Below are 21,043 nucleotides of genomic sequence, written 5' to 3' on the forward strand. Positions count from 1 at the left end.
GAAAGCTGGGAGCATGCAAGTGTGTGCCCTCAGTACAGAATCATGGAGTTGGCTGAACTCATATATGTTGCAGCTTGGCCTTAAAGCCCACCCACTGTGCTGGTGAATTTATGCATTATGCTGGTGGGAAGGTGCAATGGCACTGCATTGCACCAATGGGCATTACCATTCGATGAAATGACAGTAAATTACTTCAGTCTACTAATACTGTAAACCTTGCTGAGATAGGAGTCACAGTGTTTGCAAGGACACTAAATGTGTGTGCCTGGGAAGGGGGGGGTTAACCACTTTCTCAACATGGGCGTTCCTAATCAGATGGGGAATTCTTTGTTGTGGATATCCCCTTCAAATTCTTATCTAAACATGTACAAGAAAGAGATGTATTACAATTGTTGCAATATGTAAAATAATTTATTTAATATACAATTCAATAAATACCAAGAACAAAAGATACAAATATTCTGAAAGGAAATTACATTTCAAATAGCTTTATAGCTAGCTTTTACAAATATCCAAAGACTTGAACATGGCAAATTCAGATAGAGTTTCCTAGATATAATAGATAGTGCATTAAAAGGGGTCAGTCCATTCAAGAAGAGATATTTTACTCATAGGTACAGTGTAGTGGGCGGAATCAATCATTGGTTTGTATGTCTGGAGATTCAGTGAAGCAATCCTTCACTATATTTCCCAATCTGTCTTACAGTTTGGGATGTCTAAAGCTGGCTTAAAGCGATATTAAATCCAACACGAAAAATTTTGCAGCTTACCAATCATTAGATGTGGTGGCTACATACGTTTTCTTTTTTATGCTTTTTTCCCCCCACTGTTTTCACCTGGTGATCTGGCAAGTAGCTTATCTTTTATATTAGAGTGCCCCACTCTGGTTGAATGAGCGTAGGGACACCTTTGGGCAGCAGCATTGTCAATGAGCATAGGAACACCTTTGGACAGCAGCATTGTCAGTCTGGGAGGAGGGAAGTGTTAGATGTACCAACAGATTTAGATACACTAACAAATTGAAGCCAAAGTCCCAGAAAACCGTTTTATTATTTTGGGATAAAAGTTTTATATGTATAAATCAAAGTGGATCATTGTAACCCCACCTGTCAGTGGTAAATTGTTTGTCTCAACATTCTAACTACTGCAGATGCAGGAGGGCTTGTTCTGTTTACATCTTACTCTGGATCACCAGATGAAAAGAAAGGAAAAAAAGCCTTAAAAAGAAAACGAATGCAGACATCACATTTAAAAATTGGTAAGCTGCAATATAATAAATGTTTGCTTTTGGGTTTAATACTGCTTTAATGTACATATTCCCCCTTCAACACAAGCAAGGTAGATTGAGGAATCTGGTCCGCTGCAACACCGACAGCAGAAAGTCCCTCTGTCAGAATACAGAGTACACTGACCGATGAAAGTTTTCCAGCGTGGCCGTTCAACAGAAATCAATCTTCTGATTGACTTCTGTCGAACAGGAATGGCCAGACACACATTGAAATTCGACCGATTCCTGCTTAACACTGGTGTCCCCAAGCATCAATTAGGTGATTAAACTCTTGCAGCTTTTTCGATGGACTGACACCTTATTTTAGAAATCTTGGTAAAGTTTTCTAGATTGAGTTTAATATTTTTTTCTCTCTCTCAAGTGAATAATCCACTACTTCTCACCAGATTTACCACTGAAAAATGCCATCAGTTTTAGCATAATTTGAAGGATTCTATTAGTTCCACTACTCTCGTTACTTCATAATGTATATAAATGCTGTTAAATGTACATGCCCATTGCTGTGTATTTAAGAACAGTGAACCAATATAACTGTAGGAGAAGCATTGTTTAAATAAGGAGAGCAGTTGCAGCCGCCATGAGTACAGTTCTCCATAGGAAATAACGTGGTGCACTAAGAGGACAATGATACTTGGACAAAAGGCTGTGCGGCTCCAAGTGAGACCACAAAGTGAATATTGCTGGATCGAGGTATTTATCCTGTTGGGCTGCACTCATGGGGAAGGTAAGAAGGATAGGTTGCAGTTTGCTCCACTTGTCCTTTAGTAGATCTAAAACCACTAAAATCATACAGTATAAGCTTTAACATATTAACGTATTACAATAAAAATTAATTGTTTAATTCCCGAAGGTCCTATTTGAAGCACTTCCCTCGAATTAAGCTCCTGTGTTGTCTACTTGTCACATGCTCCTCGGGGGAGATTAGAAGCACCTATGCCGACAACCATTGCTCAGGCATGTTCTACCTTTGTCACTATTGGAACGCCAGTCCAGAGCAGTGATGTGCATCTGACAGCCACAGAAATTTATGTAGACAAAGCATCTGCAAAAGACTGGAGGAGATCGTCAGCACTGAGATGCAGAAAAACTAAATGCAGTAGTGCAAGCTTCAATGGGACATGTAAAAAAAAAAAAAAAGCAACAGGGCACCAGGATTAGTATGTAATAAAAAAAACAAAAACAAAAAAACCCCCATTTTATTCAAAGGCAAACCTACATCCGATAAGGCTTAACTCCAACTTCAGAGGCAGTTAGGGGACAGCAAGAGAGGCAGCAGTCCTACTGGCTGGATCGGCAGCTGCTGAAGATAAGACAGGGGTCCGCCAAAGGGGTGGATGGATGGATGGCTGGCACCACACCAATGGTAGGAAAAAAGAACAATGTAACACAGAAGAGGGCGGACACTATATGTTTTTGGGTCTCTGTCCCCATATGTCAAGGTAGAAATACGCAGCGGCCTGCCCGCTCTTGTGTTATGTTGGCCTTGTCAATGGTCGGAGTCTACGGCCGTGGAAGCTGCCGGCCATCCACCTCTTTGGCTGGTCCCTATCTTGTATTCAGCAGCTGCCTCTTAAGTTGGACTTATCAGATGTAAATATGCCCATGAATAAAGTGTTGTTTTTAGTACATACTAATCCTGGCACCACGCTGCTGTTTGTTTACATGTTCCAATCTGGAATTGATCCCAAATCTGCCCATCAGGAGCTGCTGGATTTCTGTCTACCATGATTGTTTGGCTTTCTTCAATTTCTCCATGGACACTATGGAGTGTATATATTTATCATTCTCTAGTATTTGGAGAGCTGAATTTAATTGTACTCTGTACACAGTATCTGCATCACTTTCAACGGGGTCTAAGAATGACTTAATTAGACTGTATAGAGCACTGTCCCATTGCATGAGAAGGATATCTATTTTCTCCATGCGTGTGTTTTTGCAGCTAAAGTTGTGTGGTGTGGAAAGATGAAACAAGATGACATTTTTTTATCCTCAATGTAGTACTCTGAATTAGACTGATCATCAAGAGCCTTGTTGCCTAACAAACAGTGCAGAGATGGATGACACCCTGCTTTATTTTAGTGAATCCATGCAAGCTGAACGGTTCATGTGTCTCTTGCACAGATGGATTAGATTCACAGCAATAAAATAACAGCCCCCGATGCGTGTCGTAAAATGACATTGTAGGCCATATATCAGGCAAGCGAATGGCGAAGAAGACACACACTCATATTGACTCACCAGAATGATTGAGACTTGTTGTCAGGCCATGAGGGTCATCATGGACACCCAGCATTCTATTTGGATGGTGCCTGTTATTATTAAAAAAAAAAAAATAGGACTAGGGAAAGTGAAAATCCTTTTTAACCCTTTGCCTACTAGGGAAAAGGTCTACATTTTTAACCCTTTGTCTGCTGCTTCACATCCTGTGAGACTGGTAGCCCCTTCCTGTTTTCAGAAGGAGATAACAGTCTGAATGGATGTGATTCTGTTATCTGGTGGATCAGGATGCTACTTATGGAGATTGGTTACAATGAAACGTATGTCTACCCATCTCCCTGTGACTTTCATTGGAGACAGTGCTCAATTCTAAACACTTCAGAGTTGGGTATCAGTGCACGGCCAAGGAGACAGGAGTCTTTCTGTCCCCAGTTTTCATTGACAGCACAGAGGGGAGATAGCAGGGGTCTATGTAGGCCCCAGATATCTTCAAAACGATATATACCATTTAAAATTAAAGGTTTAACGAGTTCCCCTTTAAAATAAAAAAAAAGTTTCAGAAATCATTTTTTTATCATCCAAATAATATAATGTTATACAGATGAAATATAGCAATGAGAACAGTACTAGTTACATTTGTGTATCTCCCATTTCACTATTTTGCATAAACATCTAAATGTAAGCTTAAACATATTTATTTATTAACTAAATGCAATGTAATTTTATATTTTCTTGGGACTTTTAAGATTATGATTTGTTTGTGTGTGGTAAAAACAATTTAGTGTATTTACTGACAATATTGTAATATGCACAACCTGGGGTGTAAAATGGAAGCACAGTCTAGCAGCATAAGGGTTACATTTGAAAAAGCTTTTGATGTACAGTGTTCTAATTAAAGGCTAAGTCCACCTTTCTGACCATGTTTCATATTACACCCATATTTACAATGTATCATTAAATATGGCCACAGTTTGCAACACCCCCCCTCCCCTGCCTGAATTCAGAGGTTCTTCTCTCTGTAATGCCCTGTGTATTTTTCAATTTGGGGTGGCCCTGCTTACACAGCCATATCATTGATTCACAAGATCTGGGAATACTACAAGTCCCATTTTCCACCATGGCATAAGGACAAGTAGATGTCAATGAAGGACAAGTACACACCTGCAGTCCCGTAACTGAAGGTGTGTACCTCAATACGGACCTGAGGCTAGAGGAAAAGAAAAACACAGTGACCAAATCATTGCACCTGTGATCCATGGATTGGGGTTGTAGTGCTTTGCAGCCTCTAATGCCAAAAAATAACAAATGCACATTTTTTAATTAATGTGTGTGCACTTATTATATTTTACAAAAGGCAGAAATAGCTTTTAAGTTCTTTGTGCCGAGAGTACACATATATGCGTACCAAAATGTACACAAATTTGTGCTGAGAGCACGCGCCCTGTGCACTCCTGGTACAGTTACCAGTGCCTAATGGAAAGATTCCTACTTGCGATCAGGAGCTTTTCGATCATGTGACCTCTGTGACAGCCAATCACAGTGGTCATGTGATCAAAACCCCCGCCTCCTGGCATCAGAAACCCTTTAAGGGGCGTTGAGGGTTAAAGTGAACTGCTGTTTTGTGTACACGCATCTAAACTGCCAACATAATGATAGTGCCACCTAAAGTCAACAATAATCCATACCAAAGGGGTCCCTGTGCTACTAACTTTCAAGAGCATAAGGAATAATTTAAAATATCAGGAATGATTTGTGGAATATTTTCCTGCTATTAGGAGAAAAGAAGCTCTGCTGTCTCAGTGTGATAGGAATGTTACTATTTTGCTCTGTGTGAGCTGAGCTGGAATGCTGTAGTGGATGGCGCAGTCACAAAACACAAAGTTTTTCAGTGCCAGATCCTGGCCAGCATATTGGCTGCACCCACAACTCAAGGCAAGTAAGTGAAATTGTTAACTGGTTCTACAGTGACTGCAACTACTGCTTCTTTCAAAACAATGCCCTTTTCTATTAGCCTGGTGTTCTTGAGTAAACAAGGCAGTGGTCACTAGCTCTTTGTACAATAAATGGCCACGTTCCCAGGAAATTTCTTTAGCTGGCCATGGTGCTGTGCGCCAGGCTGTGCCTAGTACTCACAATTCCTGCTGCCTGGGTACTGTATTCTGCTGCTACAATTATCTTTGATGTTGTGTTTAAGTCCTTAAGGCAGCTCTGGATTTGTCAAGAATATCTTTTCTTATCTTTGGGTAATTGGGATGAACTTCTAAGACCTGTTGAAGAAAGTATGGGATAGTAAAAAACATTTTCCCGATGAAACAGATGTCATACACAACCTCAGATACAATACATACAGTAGTCAGGGAAGAAATGCAGCAAGTGCTCCCTCTGCAAACAGACTCAGGAATATGTAAAATTTCCACAAGCCATAAATGAAGCCCTGAGAACCCAGAAATGCATTGGTTCTGATAATCTCCTAAAAATCTATTCCACTTTTTCAGTCAAATTTGAAATCCCGCTACTGTATGTTTGTTCTATGTTCCCATTCAAACAGCATACATAAAAAAAAAAATCTTACCTTTCTAGTTGTTACCTTGGAGCAGGTTTATACATAGGACTTTGTAGGCAGCTTGGAAATGTTCAGAATAGCTTGCAAAGTGCAAATAGGGGACAGAATGTAGGGACAGGTTTTTTTTTAAGTGCAACAACACAATGTACTAGCCAAGCCTTGAGATCCTTAACTCTTCATTAGGATAGTCAGTGTGCACATCTAGTTTACAACTAATAATGAGATCTGCCAGCATAGTACAGAAAGGGTTCAATAAGGTAAATACAAAGAAGGGTTGGAGGATTATATGGTAGAAAGGGCTAACCCAGCCCTATACTGATAGTTCATCAAACCAAACTAATATATAACATAGAGGAAAAAAAGGAGCGTGAAGGTTGGTCAAGGATGACCCATGATGTGTCATCCTTGAACAACACTCACTTTCCTTTTTTACTCGATGTTTATTATGGCAAACATAACTCCCCAACCCCCTACTTAACAGGACATAGAGAAGAAAAGCTAGGTAAGATTTTTAGGCAAGTAAAATGATAAGCAGCCATTTTTAAATAAAAGTTATTCTATGTGTTTGGAAACATGCAAAAAATATATCCACAAATAGCAGATACAGCATGAAGTCTAAAAGTACCTTCATTAATTCACAAATTTTTTTCCTACCCCACCTCCATCTGTTGAAGCCTCAAAACTGTCTCTGACTGTGAGCTATGCTCTGCTATTTCCATTCCAATATCCAGTGTGATCGCCTATATGGCTCTTACTAGGGCCTCATTTACATTTGTGGATGAAGGGACACAGCTGAGTCACACTTTTACTGTCCACCCAACCACTCCCCCTTAAGATGCCAAGACAGTATTGTCTGCATTTTTCCACACTGTACTGGTCGGCATTCTATGTGACACTTCAAATGAGTTTGCAAAAACAACCCCAAAAAAAGAAAACAAAAAAAAACCAAGCCCTGTGATGCGCTGGAACAAGCATGAAACTGATCCTTGCCAGAGCCGACACTGCACTAGTATGCATGATAAAAAGCTGATTGATACCGTGCAGGATAGTGAAAATGTAGCCATAATTCAGAAATTCAAATAGTGTGTATAATCTCAAGATTCCACAATTTGTTTACAATACATACATTATGGACATTACTACTGCATTCTAGGAATAAACTCTTACCTTGTGGCACACATCAATTGCATCAACGTATCTTTTTGCCTTAAGGTAGTTAAAAGCAAGTTTGTATCCTGCACAAAAAAAAAAATAAAATTATTATTTATATATATATATATATATATATATATATATATATATATATATATATATATACACACACACACACACACATATATACACACATATACATACACACACACATACATATATACATCATATAAAAATATTGAAGTATCGAATGCTAATTTATTTAAAGTATATAAAGTCAAAGCTTTTTTGTAGTTTTGTATAGAGCGAGGCAAGGTTAAAACCAGCCGTGGCTTTTTACCATCAGTGCCTCATTAGAGAAATGTCATATTGCCTGTAGAAGACAGGAAGTGGGGGAAATGTTTCCAAAGTGAGGAGAATCCCTTTTTAGACATTCATCACTGTAACAAGTTTTTCATGGGAAGATCTGCCTTCTATTCCTGTGTTGGTGACAACTGAAAATTTTGGATTTTCCCTCACTCTCTGGCAAAAGACAATGGAACACATAGAGAAAGTGCATCTCCCCACAGCAAAATCTTACAGGGTTGCTAATCTTTTATTCTAATCTACAACAAAAAGTCTTAGGTATATCTTACAGCATTGGGAGATCTTTCTTCCAACATTGTTAAAGAAACCCACTGGCTTGGAGATTGTTAGCATGTTTAACAAAACAAGAGAGATCTGTCCATGCATAAATCCACTACTCATCACTATTAAAATAGCTGCAAGTCCTCACGCACACTGGACGTTTTTACAGAGGCTGTTTTTGGCTTTTGACGTTTTTTTTCTAGTAAAGCCCCCAGAATGTTATCCTATGTGTAGACTATAATCAACCTTTTTTGGCTGGAAAAAAAACCCAGGACTGGTGAATTTCTAGGAGTTTTTTAGCTGTAAAAACGCTCTAATGCAGAAAAACGCTGCAAACCGGCGTTTTTGGACTTTTATTGACACCCCCCACCAAATATTTTTTTTTTTAATTCCAAAAAAAAAACCCGCTAAAAAACGCGAAGGCGGGAAAATTCCACTAACCACTAATACAAAAACGCTAAAAAAAAGCTGAAAAACTCACGTTTTTAACGTGACTTTACACAGCTAATGTTACCAGCGTTATCAAAACGTCCCGTGTGCATGAGGACTAAGGCTTCATGCACACGGGACATTTTAACAATGCTGATAACGTTAGCTGTGTAAAGTCACATTAATAACGTGAGTTTTACAGCATTTTTGTATTCGCGATTAGCTGCGTTTTTTCACATTCGCGTTTTTTAAAGTCCAAAAATGCCGGTCTGCCGCGATTTACTGCGTTTTTCAGCGTTACAGCGTTTTTACAGCTAAAAAAAACTCCTCTAGAAACCCACTAGTTCTGGGTTTTTTTTGAGCCAAAAAACGTTGATTACAGTCTATGTGTGCATGGACACATAGGATAACATGCTGGGGGGTTTACTGGCTGTAGAAAAAAACATCAAAACAGCCGTTGTAAAAACGTCCAGTGTGCATGAGGACTAAAGGTAAAAAAAAAAATTTTTAATAGTAGCTCCCCCACTGCTCCTAAATACTCACCTGAGTCCGATCTTGATCCAAGGCTGTGCACATCTGCAGCAGCTCTGCTCCCCACTCCCACAGGCTTGGATGAGAACAGATGGAGCTATTGGCTCCTGCTGCTGTCAGTCAAACTTGTGAGCAGAGAACAGGTGGCGGGGCCAAGCCAGGCTAACTGTCTGAATAGAATCAAACAGCCAGCTTGAGATCATGCATGCACAAGTGGCTTCCTATGGGGCATTCAGTGGAGGGGAGGAGCCAGGAATACCGGCGGGGGACCCCTGTGTTCTCCCCAACGGGAGAACACAGTAAGTACTGCTAGTGGCAATAATAGTCGCTAGCAATAATCACACTTAAAATCTGACAGGCTGGTTGTACCCAAGTTATCAATCGATCAACTTGGGTACAATAAGCCTGGCCTTGCACGATTCAAACCATCTATGGCCGGCTTTACTCACCACTAAGCAACTTATTCACTCCCTGGTTATCTCTCGTCTCGCCTTGACTATTGTAACTCCCTCCTCATTGGCCTACCTAATCACAGGCTATCCCCTCTTCAGTCTATCATGAATGCTACTGCCAGACTCATCCACCTTACTAACCATTCTGTATCAGCCACCCCTCTCTGCCAATCCCTCCACTGGCTTCCCATTTCCCAATGGATAAAATTCAAAACATTAACAATAACATATAAAGCCATTTATAACTCTGCCCCAAATTACATCACCGATCTTGTCTCCAAATATCACCCAAACCGCTCCTAGCACGATCTCCTGCTCTCTAGCTCCCTTGTCTCCTCCTCCCATGCTCATCTCCAGGACTTCTCCAGAGCTTCCCCCATCCTCTGAAACTCCCTACCCCAATTTATCAGACTATCGCCTACTCTGCTCGCTTTTAGGCGATCTCTGAAAACCTCTATCTTCAGGGAAGCCTATCCTGCCCTCAGCTAATAGTGGAATTTTCTACTCTTCCAACCAGTCCATCCCCCACAGTTACTACCTTTTGTACCACTAGCCCCTCCCTCCTAGATTGTAAGCTCCAAGGAGCAGGGCCCTCCTATCCTTGTATTGAACTGTATTGTTGCTGTATTGTCTCCTGTTATATTTTAAAGCTCTGAGCAAACTGTTGGCGCTACATAAATCCTGTATAATAATATTTCTGTGACAGTGCTGGTGCTTGGCTGCTCAGGCATCTAATGCTATTATTTAAATGGTGAGAACAGAATCTTACTCTTTGTGTAACCCCTGAGCACCATCTGCAATTGAAAAGAGAGCAAATGGAGAAGGCGGCATTTCTACCCACTGCAGGGTCCTTATTATCTTTCAAAGCTGCACAGCATAGCCTCCAAGGACCATAAGCTGTCAACCCAGAGGCTCACAATATGTAAGGGTACAACACACTAATACTGGCCACATATATGTAGATCTCCCTCACCAAGTACCCCTAGGCTGAATGAGAAACATCTATTCATTGCTCCATTGATGCTAAACAGCATGTACAGAGGAATACTCTCTGCTGGATTTTGCATTAGACAGCCACTGCTCCAGCAGCTGCTGAATACCCAGAGAGTGCTTACTGCTTGTTAGATGCAGACGGGCCCCTTTGACAAAAATCGACTCTTGTTGAGCTATATGCTTCTGACAATGCCATGCAAAGCTCGCATTTCAGCAGAAATCTGCTGAAACTTAAACTGTGTATGGCCAGCTTTAGATTTAGAGAACCCTAAACAAACCTTGTGCCTTTAATCTACTGTTGGTTTTCAGTCTGAATCATGCTGCGTTATGTTAATAACTGTGACTATGGAACAGCCTGTCTGTTGGTGGTCTTGGCCTAGGAGTGCCCCTTCCTGGATACTAATGGAACTAATTATTATTTATTATTATTATTATTATTATTATAGAGGATTTATATAGCGCCAATAGTTTGCTCAGCGCTTTACATTACAATGGGAGACCGTATGGGAGACAGTACAGTAACAATACGATTCAATACACGAGGGGTTCGAGGGCCCTGCCCCTTGGAGCTAACAATCTAGGAATCTGTTGTATGACTCTCCCAAGGAAAATAATGACAGGCTGTTGTAAGTGTGTGACATAATTTCTCTGCTCTTACCCACAGTGGGATTAGTCTGGTTGCCGTACTTCCAAGCCATTTCATAGTTGCTGGCTGCGTCTTTATATGCTTGTTCCTTCTCCATGATATAGCCGGTGTATTCATAAGCCTTGCAGCATGACTGGAACAGGAGTCAATAACATTCATTGGAAATCAAACAACAGAAAAAAATCTAAGGCACATCATTCATAAGGACTGCTCACGTGCTAGCCACAAATATAAATTATATCACAAATATCACAAAAACTAGTTAAAAACGGGGACAAAAAAAAGATTTGGTGGCTTTAACTTATATGTTACTTTGTTTTTCTTCTCAATTCTCCCTCTTGGATTTTCGCTGAAAATCATTCTGTCCCTCTTTCCACTATAACTTGTCCTCTTAACCACTTCTAAGTCAGGACACTTTCACCCCCTTCCAGTCCAGGCCAATTTTCAGCTTTCAACGCTATCACACTTTGAATGACAATTGCGTGGTCATGCAACACTGTACCCATATGAATTTTGTAGCATTTTTTTGAGACAGATAAAACTTTATTTTGGTGGTATTTATTCACCACTGAGATTTTTATTTTTTTGGTATATAAATGAAAAAGTCCAAACATTTTGAAAAAAAAAAAAAAAAAAAAAAAAAAAAAAAAAAGGGGGGGGGGGGGTTTCTTATAACATTTTGCAAATAAATAATCTTTCTTCATAGATCTTGGTCACAATGTATTCATCTATCTTTTTAGTAAAAAAAAAAAAACCAAATTCGTTTATAACCAAAAATTATATATTGTTTACTTTTTTTGTATATTATTTGTTTTTTTAACATACCGTCACCCTAGCAGTACAGTGTCACCATAGTGACACTGTACTACTTGTGGGGGGTGATGAAGATTTTTTTTTTTTTTTACACTGATTGTTCTTACACCCATAAAGGCTGTAAAAGCAATAATTTCTCCTCTCTGGCTGCATTCTTGCAGCCATTGAGAAATACTGTGAGAGCTGTGATTGGTCACAGCTTGTCATATGGTACAAGACTGTTGTGAATAGCCTTGTACCATGTGACCTCTTCGATTATTCACAGATTTCACGAGTAGTAAGCAACGATGTCAGCAAGTGACATTCTGCTTACTACTATTCATGTGATTACTGATTGGCCAATCAGTGATTACATGATCGGGACCTCACACAGAGGTCCTGTACAGAGATCGGTGTTCCGGACACAGCGGGCACCAGATTGCGGTGCCGCACGCTCTCAGGTAGCACGCACAGGCTGTTAATGCAGGCGCCGTTTATAAACGGCAACCCGTTTCGGCACTGCTCCCGTCCGGCCGTTTATGTACACGAGCTGGACAGGAAGTGGTTAAAGTAAAACTCCAAGCAGAAATTAAAGGCACAATTAAAGCGGTTTTAAACTCAAAACCAAAAATGTAATATATTGCAGCTTGCCGATCATTAGATGTGGTGGCTGTATTTGTTTTCTTTTTTTAAGGCTTCTTCCTCTCTGTTTTCACCTGATAATCTGACCAGTAACACACCTTCAGTATTAGAGTGCCTCCATTTTGGATGAAGGAGCACAGGGGCACCTTTGGACAGCAACATTGTCAGACTCAGAAGAGGGGAGTGTTAGATGCATCAGTAGATATAGATACACGAACAAACTGAAGCCAAACTCTAGCTCACACTGCAGTTATACAGTTACAGCAAACAGTTTTTTTTTCTTTTGTGATAAAGGTTTTACATGTATAAATAAAAGCTGATCATGGTAAGCACCCTTGTTAGTGGTAAATGTTTTGTCTCAAAACTCTAACTGCTACTTTGCAGGAGAGCTTGCTCAATTGAAAAACAACAGACTTACTGGCTGGATCACCAGTTGAAAATAAAGGAATGAAAGCTTAAAAAAGAAAACTAATGCAGCCACCACATCTAAGAACTGGTAAGTTGCAATATAATAGATGTTTGCTTTTGGGTTTAACACCACCTTAAGGCAGCTCTGTAATTATTAATACATCATTATACTTTTTAAAAATAAAATTAGTGTAAATACTTAAAATTAATTTGGTATCTGCCTCTTACAATTCCTTGTACTGGGAAAGGGAAGGGCAGCAGTAGGAGCCAATTATGTGAGCTGCATGCAAATGTGCTGACAAAGAATGTGCTCTAAGAGAGAGCAGAGGGATGGTCTTATCAGTCTCCTACTGCTCCTTTACTAAGATGAGGGAGGGGGGTAGGAGAAGACACCACTGTATTCCTAACTGTAACAGAGAAGGTGTTGTCATCATTTTCCTGCAAAAACTCTGGCCTTTGGCAGACAAAACAGCTCCCTAGTACGTATGCCCATGTGTATTTAGATGTTTGTGTGGGGGTTGATGTTAGAGGTAACCTAGAGATAAGGCCACCCCACATGGCTCAACGTTCCAGCCATGGTTGTCACTATCTAGGTAGAAAATTGCTGGTCGAATAGTGACTGCATCCAATCAGATGCAAGAATTGTTCAGGTTTGAGTGGTGAGTGCTAGCTGTCAGATTACAATAGCAAGATTTGTCCACCCACACTATATAGTATAGATGGAGGCTGAGTGAAAGAAATCTATGCGGTATGGTCAGCTGTAGGCTTGCTAGGTTCATTAGAGTCCTCTCAGCCACTACCTCACTTCAGCAGTCCATACATTAACCTCCCTGGCGGTATGATTATTTCAGATTTTTTGTGCTGAAAGCGGTACCATTATTTTGCATGGAAATATGTAGTTTTTTTACTGTAGGCCTGTAATTTTTAGGAATAACTCACTGAAATCTGTCCGAACAAGAGTCTATTAAACATCCCGGGTATGATAAAATTTGAAACACGAAATCATAAATTATAATTTAATAATCATAAATAATAATAATATAATAATAAATTTAATTCAATAATATAATCAAACTGAAAACACTGAAATTTGAAATATAGCGCCAAGTTCGTACATCGCTGAGCAAAGTCGCAAAATCGTTTTCAGTGTCTGATGACGAATTTCCCCACGAATCATTATCACTCAATTCTGCAAGTGGTTCTAATTTACTATCGCTGTTCTCTAGCTGGTCTAAACCCGCTTTTGACCTAAAGGGACACTATTTGGACGCCATGGACTTTTCTAAGTTTCCAGGCAGAAAGAACAGACAAAATGCAGGCAGGGCACAGGACAAAGCAGTAGGGACTAATGTATGTGAAATGGGTTGAAACAGCAATGTTTTACTATGAAAAATGTGTTTTGAAAAAAATGAAATTTTTAAAAATTTTCACATTTCCCGCTGGCGGCGCCCGTACGTCCCGACGTCACAGGGACCGGAACACAGAAGCCGGATGCCGGCATCGGCTGAGGACGCTGCAGGGAACACATCGCAGGAGCGAAGGACAAGGTAAGCTCTGCAGGGACTCCCTATGCAGCGCTGCATGGTAAGCCCGAGTGTAGCTCGGGGTTACCGCTTTTGGTACTGACATTTTACCCCGAGCTACACTTGGGAATACCGCTAGGGAGGTTAAGCAACTTTCCTTCTCGCAACCATGTATAACAGGAAAAAAAGGTGTTTGATTCCCACATCATTACAGTCAGCATTGATGATGGTGTGGGGGGGGGGGGGTATACCTCCTGCAGCACTATTGTGTTCTGTTGGCAGGTAGCTTTCCCTGGCGGCAGAACACATTGATCACTGCTGGCCGCTATAGCAGTTATTGTAGGCATAAAATACGGCACGCTGGTTGTACTGAAGTCAATCGATGGATTGAGTTCTATACAACCTGCTGAACCAGCCTAGCTTTGATCCATCTATGGCCGGCTTTCCACTTTTGTCTGTTCGCTGCAGCTAGGGGTGAGTTCTGTGTGAGGCAGAGGCTCTGGATGTCAGGCAATAATACCCTTTGCTTCACATAGATCCATTCTTTCCCCAAGGCAAAGAAGTGGCAGTTTAGGCAGTGACCTCAGAGACTCCAAAAGAGAGGTCAAGTGGCCATTTCTAAGGGAAGCTGCACATGGCACCAGCACATTTAACTGAACCAACACTGACCACTAGGCAAAAGAATATTTCAATAAAGTGTTGAAAAGTGTGCATGATACCTTTTACTTTGTATCAATTTATTATTCCTTCCTTTAATATTAATACTCAACTACAAGTAGTTACCATTCAATAAATGGCTGATACTACAAAACTGTCACCTAAACATCCCACTATTGGCTGGACCTGTGACCAAGCAGTGCATTATAAATCAAAAGAGTATTATATAGCCCATCAAAGGTAGTCATGTCACAAAGAGGTAAAAGGCAAGGAGAATAACATTCTAAAAAAATATTAGTTAATAATATGGATCACTGCATAAAGTCAATGGATATAAATGAGCCTTTTGGATTTGAAATATGTGTACGAATGACAAAGACGTGAATAAGGAGTTTTGTATTGCCAGTTTAATTGCTTCTGGAAAGTGAACATTATAAGTTCTGACAGAATTCTTCCCTTCTGATACAAGGTATTTTTCTGATAAAGCACTGAATTAATCGCTTTCCTCTATCTGGAGCCAGTTATAAGAACGCTTCATTTTTATTACAATTATAGACATGGCAATCAGTTCTATGGTTCCCTCAAATGCATTTAAACAATCCTTGGTGAGTTTTCAATTTAAACAAGATATGGATTAACAGGAGGGCTCAAGAGGCTGAATAATGTAGAATCCTGAGCGCCTAATAAGTCTTAAAAAGCTTGTTCCCACTTTACTGCAAACAGGTTGGGTGGAAAGAGCACAGTTAACTTTCCAGCATTTTGTCAACATTAATCATTACAGTAAAGGCTATATATTATTGGAGCAACTAAAAAACTTATAAATATATTTTAGAAATGTAATCTATTTTACCTGCTGCAAGGATAGTAATTCTGCTTAGCCTGTTTTATGATCACAAGCTTTCACTCCTGTTAAAATGCAGTAAGGGCTCATGTACACTGCAGCGGATAAACTCACGTTTAGGAGCTGTTCAGCATTGTTTCCAGCAGCCCCTGAACTCACCCTCATGTTTTCCTATGTGTCCATGTACACATCTTTGTTTACAGTTGTTTACAGGCATTTGAGTTTACAGTCGTTTTTTGAACGCAGAAAACATGCGTTCAGCAGTTGATTTTATCAGCTTTTCAAATGCAAAACGCTTGTAAACGCGGCAAATTGCATTTATAAGCGATTTAAATTTTTATTAAACTCTTCCAGTTCCCGATGCTGTCCAGAGCCTTTTTTCATCATGAAAAATGCGTGCAAAGCGTTTTCAAGGTACTCAGATGGACAAAACACTGAACACAGGATGTTCCTACCAAGCTTGTCACACATTGTAATGACCAATTCACACCTCCGACCTCTCCCACCCTTGGAAACAAAAGATATGTTAATGACCATTCACACCTCAAATTCCTCAGGAAGACCCCCTATCAGGTGGCCTTAATGACTCACTCCACCAGACACCTTACCACCCTTGGAAACAAAAATGTTAATGAGCAACTCACACATAAGATAATCTCAACACATACTGTCATCTCTGCTTCTACTCTCTGTATTTCTCTGAAGCTGTCTGATATAGTTAATAATGTACCACTTTTTAGCGCATTCTGGGCATTTGGGAGGTTCTCCTGTGCTTATCTTTAAAAAACGCTTCTAAACGTAAACGCACATAAACGCGTTATGCAAACGCAGCTAAACAGACTTTTATTAACCTACGTTTTCCAGCAGTCAGTTTCCATCATTCAGAAGTGTCCCGTGTACATGGAGCCTAAAGGTTCAGAGCCAGACCCTGCATCTAGAGACACAGGGCATATACTCATGTGGATGAAGCATACAGTGTGACTAGACCATAGCTCTTATCACAAATGTAGATTTAAATTACATATATGTCACAAAATATTATATGCAAAAACACTGACACTTGATTAGTCAGATATACAGTACAGTAGTTCTATCCAAACATGCAATTTTAATGACAATGTCTCTAACTACTTGCTGACCCACCACAGCATTTTTACTGCGGCGGGACAGAAGCTACAAGCATAGAGACATACTGATTTCCGCCTGCTCCCCTGTGATTTGACACAGCGAGAATTCATCAACAGAACCCGGCTAATGATTCATGGCCGGAACCTGCTGATCAGCTCTGTCAAATCACAGCTTAGAGCTCTGTGTTGGTAAACAACACAGAGCTCTATACAGAGGGAGAGATCGCTTTGTTCCCTGATAACCAGGGGAGAGAAATAAATTGTATAAAGCAGCACGCAGGAAACACATTAACACTTGCTAGGCACACAATTATCCCCTTGATTGCCCCCAGATGACAATCACTTACAAGCCAATGTCATTAGTACAGTGATAGTATATATTTTTAGCACTGATCACTGTATTAGTGTCACTGGAGATGTCAGTGTCATTACGTCAGTTCCCACAAAGTGTCAGATTGCCTGCCACACTATCACAGTCCCTCTATAAGTTGCTGATTGCCACCATTACTAGTATAAACAAATAAATAAAAATTCCATTATGTATCCCATAGTTTGAACATGCTATAACTTTCACGCAAACCAATTAATATACATTTGGGTTTTTTTCTACCAAAAATATGTAGCAGAAAACATTTTGGCCTAAATGTATGAAGAAATTAGAATTTTTAATTTTTCTTATTGAATATGCTTTATAGCAGAATGTAAAAAAGTTTTTTTTCAAAATGTTTCATTTATGTAATAAAAAACCCAGTTGTAATCAAATACCACCAAAAGAGAGCTCTTTTTGTGGTTAAAAAAATGCTATAAATTTCATTGGGTACAGTGTTGCATGACCATGCAATTGTCAGCTAAAGAGGTACAGTGCCATATAGCAAAATAATGGCCTGATCATAAACGGGGCAAAATCTTCCAGAGCTTAAGTGGTTAATGACAGCACTAAAGCTATAGGGGTGTCTTAACCACATGCCGCCCAGCCACTGTAGAAATATGGTGGCAGGGCAGCACGGCTGGGCAAAACCACGTTTTAAAACGTGCGTTTTCAAAACAGGTAGGGGGCGCGCGTGAGGCGCGCCACCGCTCTACCTGTCCCGCCATTCACGGCCGTGGATGTCAGTCACCGAATCACAGCCCATCGTTACCGGCTGTGTCCCGGCAATTAGTGGCAATCACTGACAGAGAGCAGGGCTGCAGTAGCTCTGCTCTCTGTCAGTTTCCTGACAGCTCCTGACAGGCTGATCAGGAGAGAATTTATCTCTCCCGATCAGCGGTGTTCCCTGCAGTACACACCCCCGCCCCCTAGTAAAACACTCCCCTCACACAGTTAACCCTTTCACTGAATAATAAAGTTAACCCTTTCCTCCCCAGTGCCATTAGTACAGTGTCAGTGTTTTTTTTTTTTTGCACTGATCACTGTATTGGTGTCACTGGGGATGTCAGTGACCCCAAGTCAGTTCCCCCCCAGTGTCAGAATGTCCACCACAGTCCCACAGTCCTGCCATAAGTCGCTGATCGCCGTCATAAGTCACTGATCGCCGCCATTATTAGTATAAAAAAAAATTACAAATCCCAGTATCTTTCCCGCCATTTGTAAACACTATAACTTTCACATAAACCAATTAATTTACACGTATGTTGTTGTTTTTTAGCAAAGACATGTCGCAGAATGCATTTTGGCAGAAAGTTATGACTAAATATGATTTTTAAATTTTTTTTTTACTGGACATAAAGTCCAAAATATTGTTTTTTTTCCTCGAAATAGTCAGACTTTTTTTTTATAGCGCAAAAAATAAAAAACACACAGGCAATCAAATACCACCGAAAGAAAGCTCAATTTGTGGGAAAAAGAAGGATGTAAATTTCATTTATGTACCGTATTGCATGACCGCGCAATTGTCCGTTAAACTAGCGCAGCGCTATATAGCAAAAAAATGGCGTAAATTGCAGTATCTATACCATAGTTTGTAGATGCTATAACTGTCACACAAAGCAATATACACTTATTGGGATTTTTTTTACCAAAAACATGTAGCAGAATACATTTTGGCCTAAATTTATAACTAACTTTGAGTTTACTATATATTTTTTATAGCTGAAAGTAAAAAATATAGTTTTTCTCCAAAATTTTTGGTCTTTTTTGTTTATAGCGTGAAAAATAAAAAGCGCACAGGTGATCAAATACCACCGAAAGAAAGCTCTATTTGTGTGAAAAAAGGACATAAATTTCATTTGGGTGCAGCATTGCATGATCGCGCAATTATCAGTTGAATTAATGCAGCGTCGAGTAGCAAAAAGAGGCCTGGTCATCAAGGGGGTAAATCCTCAGGAGGGCAAGTGGTTAAAGTAAAAAAAAACTGCGAGCAGGCAGCTGTTTACTGCAGAAGAGACATGCAATGTCTCTTCTGCAATACCAAACACTTACCTACCTGCTCACAGTCTGCTACTGAATGCAAACTGAGCTGCACATGTGCAGCTCAACATGCATTCCTGGCACACTCTGGCTGTGCCAGAATGATTGACTCCCATCCACATGCCCAGGATGACGTCATTCTACCATCAGCAGCCAATCAGGAGACCTAAAACACAGAACCTGGAAAAAGTTGGGGAGAAGATGACAGCGTCCGGCAAGAGGTGTAACTGCCGCATTGCTGGAAGCTGAAGATTTCTGGGGGTTTAGTTCCATTTTAAGCTGGTCATACTGAACAAAAAAAATGGAACAGACATCTTCATTTATTCTGTTGTCCAGTGAGGAAGGACAATCTCCCGTTGTACTTACTGTATTCTGATAGCCAGCAACAGCGGCTGTTGAATACCTGAACCATGGCTGCATCTGACTGTGCAAGTTTCTTTATCCACCAGTATACAGTGAGGATGAGAAAAATCACCCCCAGTGCCTACTGTATTCTAAAAAGCCGCCTGCATTTACCTGAATGCAGCTTAGTATGTGGTTCAGCAACACAATTCCAGCTTTGTTGGCTACATACCTTATTATGTCGCAGACAGCGTTTTAGCAACTCGCCCGCCATATCATATTTGCCTGACTGAATGTAAATGTCCGCCAGTAACAGTAAGCTCTTCTCAAACTCCTCTGCCTCTGCTGGGTTCCAGTTCATTTTGGCAATGCGTTTCAATTGGTTTCTCGCTCTTGGGGTTTGCTTTAATATCATGTAAGCAGTGGCCATACCCAAAAGCGCTGGAACATGGTCTTTCTGGAAGAATGAGACACAGTAATTATGCATAGACACAACTACTCTAGCAATAATGCAAAGAGCAACAATGTGCAATAAATAAGAATCCCATTTTTACCCTATTAGAGATGTCAGAACAATATAGATTTCTACATAGAATTGACAGTTGATGAATATGGATTACTGCACACTTTGCTGTAGCAAATCTGTTTATGCAAAAAAAAAAAACACAAAAACATATCTCCATACAGTGGGTAGAAAAAAAATAATCACTCCCCTTTAAAACAATCACATTTTGTTGCTTTATAGCCTGAAATGAAGACAGACACAGTTTTTGTTTTACATACAAAGAAACAGAGGGTGCACGGACCTAGTGCATTACCTAGGAATTTATTTTTTTTAATTAAAAAAAAGTACTATACTCACAAAAGGATAAAATATCAAAGGCACATCATAAAAATTACAGCATGGTCCAATCTCCCTAGATGGTGTCTTTATGGGGACTATTAGACCTGCAAATGCCTGACGTGTTTCGAGGCCTTGCCTCTTTCTCAGAGCCAGCCTTGAAACGCGTCACTTTTGAAGGTCTAATAGTCCCCATAAAGACACCATCTAGGGAGATTGGACCATGCTGTACTTCTTATGATGTAGAAAAAACGAGGAAGGGTTGTAACAGCGCAAACACTGCAAAGTCCTGGGAAATGGTAGTATGGGGTGATGGTGGTATTAGTGGCTACTGTATGAAGAGCGTAGGATTCCGTGTGGCACTGAGGGCAAGGCTTCCAAATAAGCTGTAGCAACTTCTGTAGATGAGAAAAAGGAGAGAAGCGCCTCTAAGTGCAATAAGTCTTTTAATTCAAGTCTAAATGTAGAAACACTCACATGTGTGAAGTAATCATAAGCATAAAAACCGTGGTTAACAATCGTTAACGGTGGGGTGGTAACCCGGGTGAAGAGCCGTCATCTCTCT

At 40.2% G+C, this 21,043-nt stretch overlaps 1 protein-coding gene across 2 annotated transcripts in view; it reads right to left on the minus strand.

Moving 5' to 3' along the window:
• Nucleotides 1-389: 389 nt before the first annotated feature.
• TTC21B (tetratricopeptide repeat domain 21B) overlaps nucleotides 390-21,043 on the minus strand; it is a 132,623-nt gene continuing 111,969 nt past the window's right edge. Inside the window, exons 26-30 of one of the 2 annotated variants that reach the window (XR_016307954.1) lie at nucleotides 19,870-20,094; nucleotides 10,911-11,031; nucleotides 7,236-7,303; nucleotides 5,639-5,772; nucleotides 390-3,597 (exon numbers count right to left, since the gene is read on the minus strand). Coding sequence is in view for 1 of the 2 variants with exons in the window: in XM_089660237.1 (XP_089516363.1) it covers nucleotides 5,695-5,772; nucleotides 7,236-7,303; nucleotides 10,911-11,031; nucleotides 19,870-20,094 (492 nt within the window). In the remaining variant the exon portion in view is untranslated. Of the gene's footprint in view, nucleotides 5,773-7,235; nucleotides 7,304-10,910; nucleotides 11,032-19,869; nucleotides 20,095-21,043 lie in introns of both variants that reach the window. The other variant, XM_089660237.1, reaches the window with a different exon arrangement.

Source organism: Staurois parvus, unplaced genomic scaffold (genome assembly GCF_062004578.1).
Source record: "Staurois parvus isolate SC_StPar_1 unplaced genomic scaffold, SC_StPar_1.0 ptg000031l, whole genome shotgun sequence".
Classification (NCBI taxonomy): domain Eukaryota; kingdom Metazoa; phylum Chordata; class Amphibia; order Anura; family Ranidae; genus Staurois; species Staurois parvus.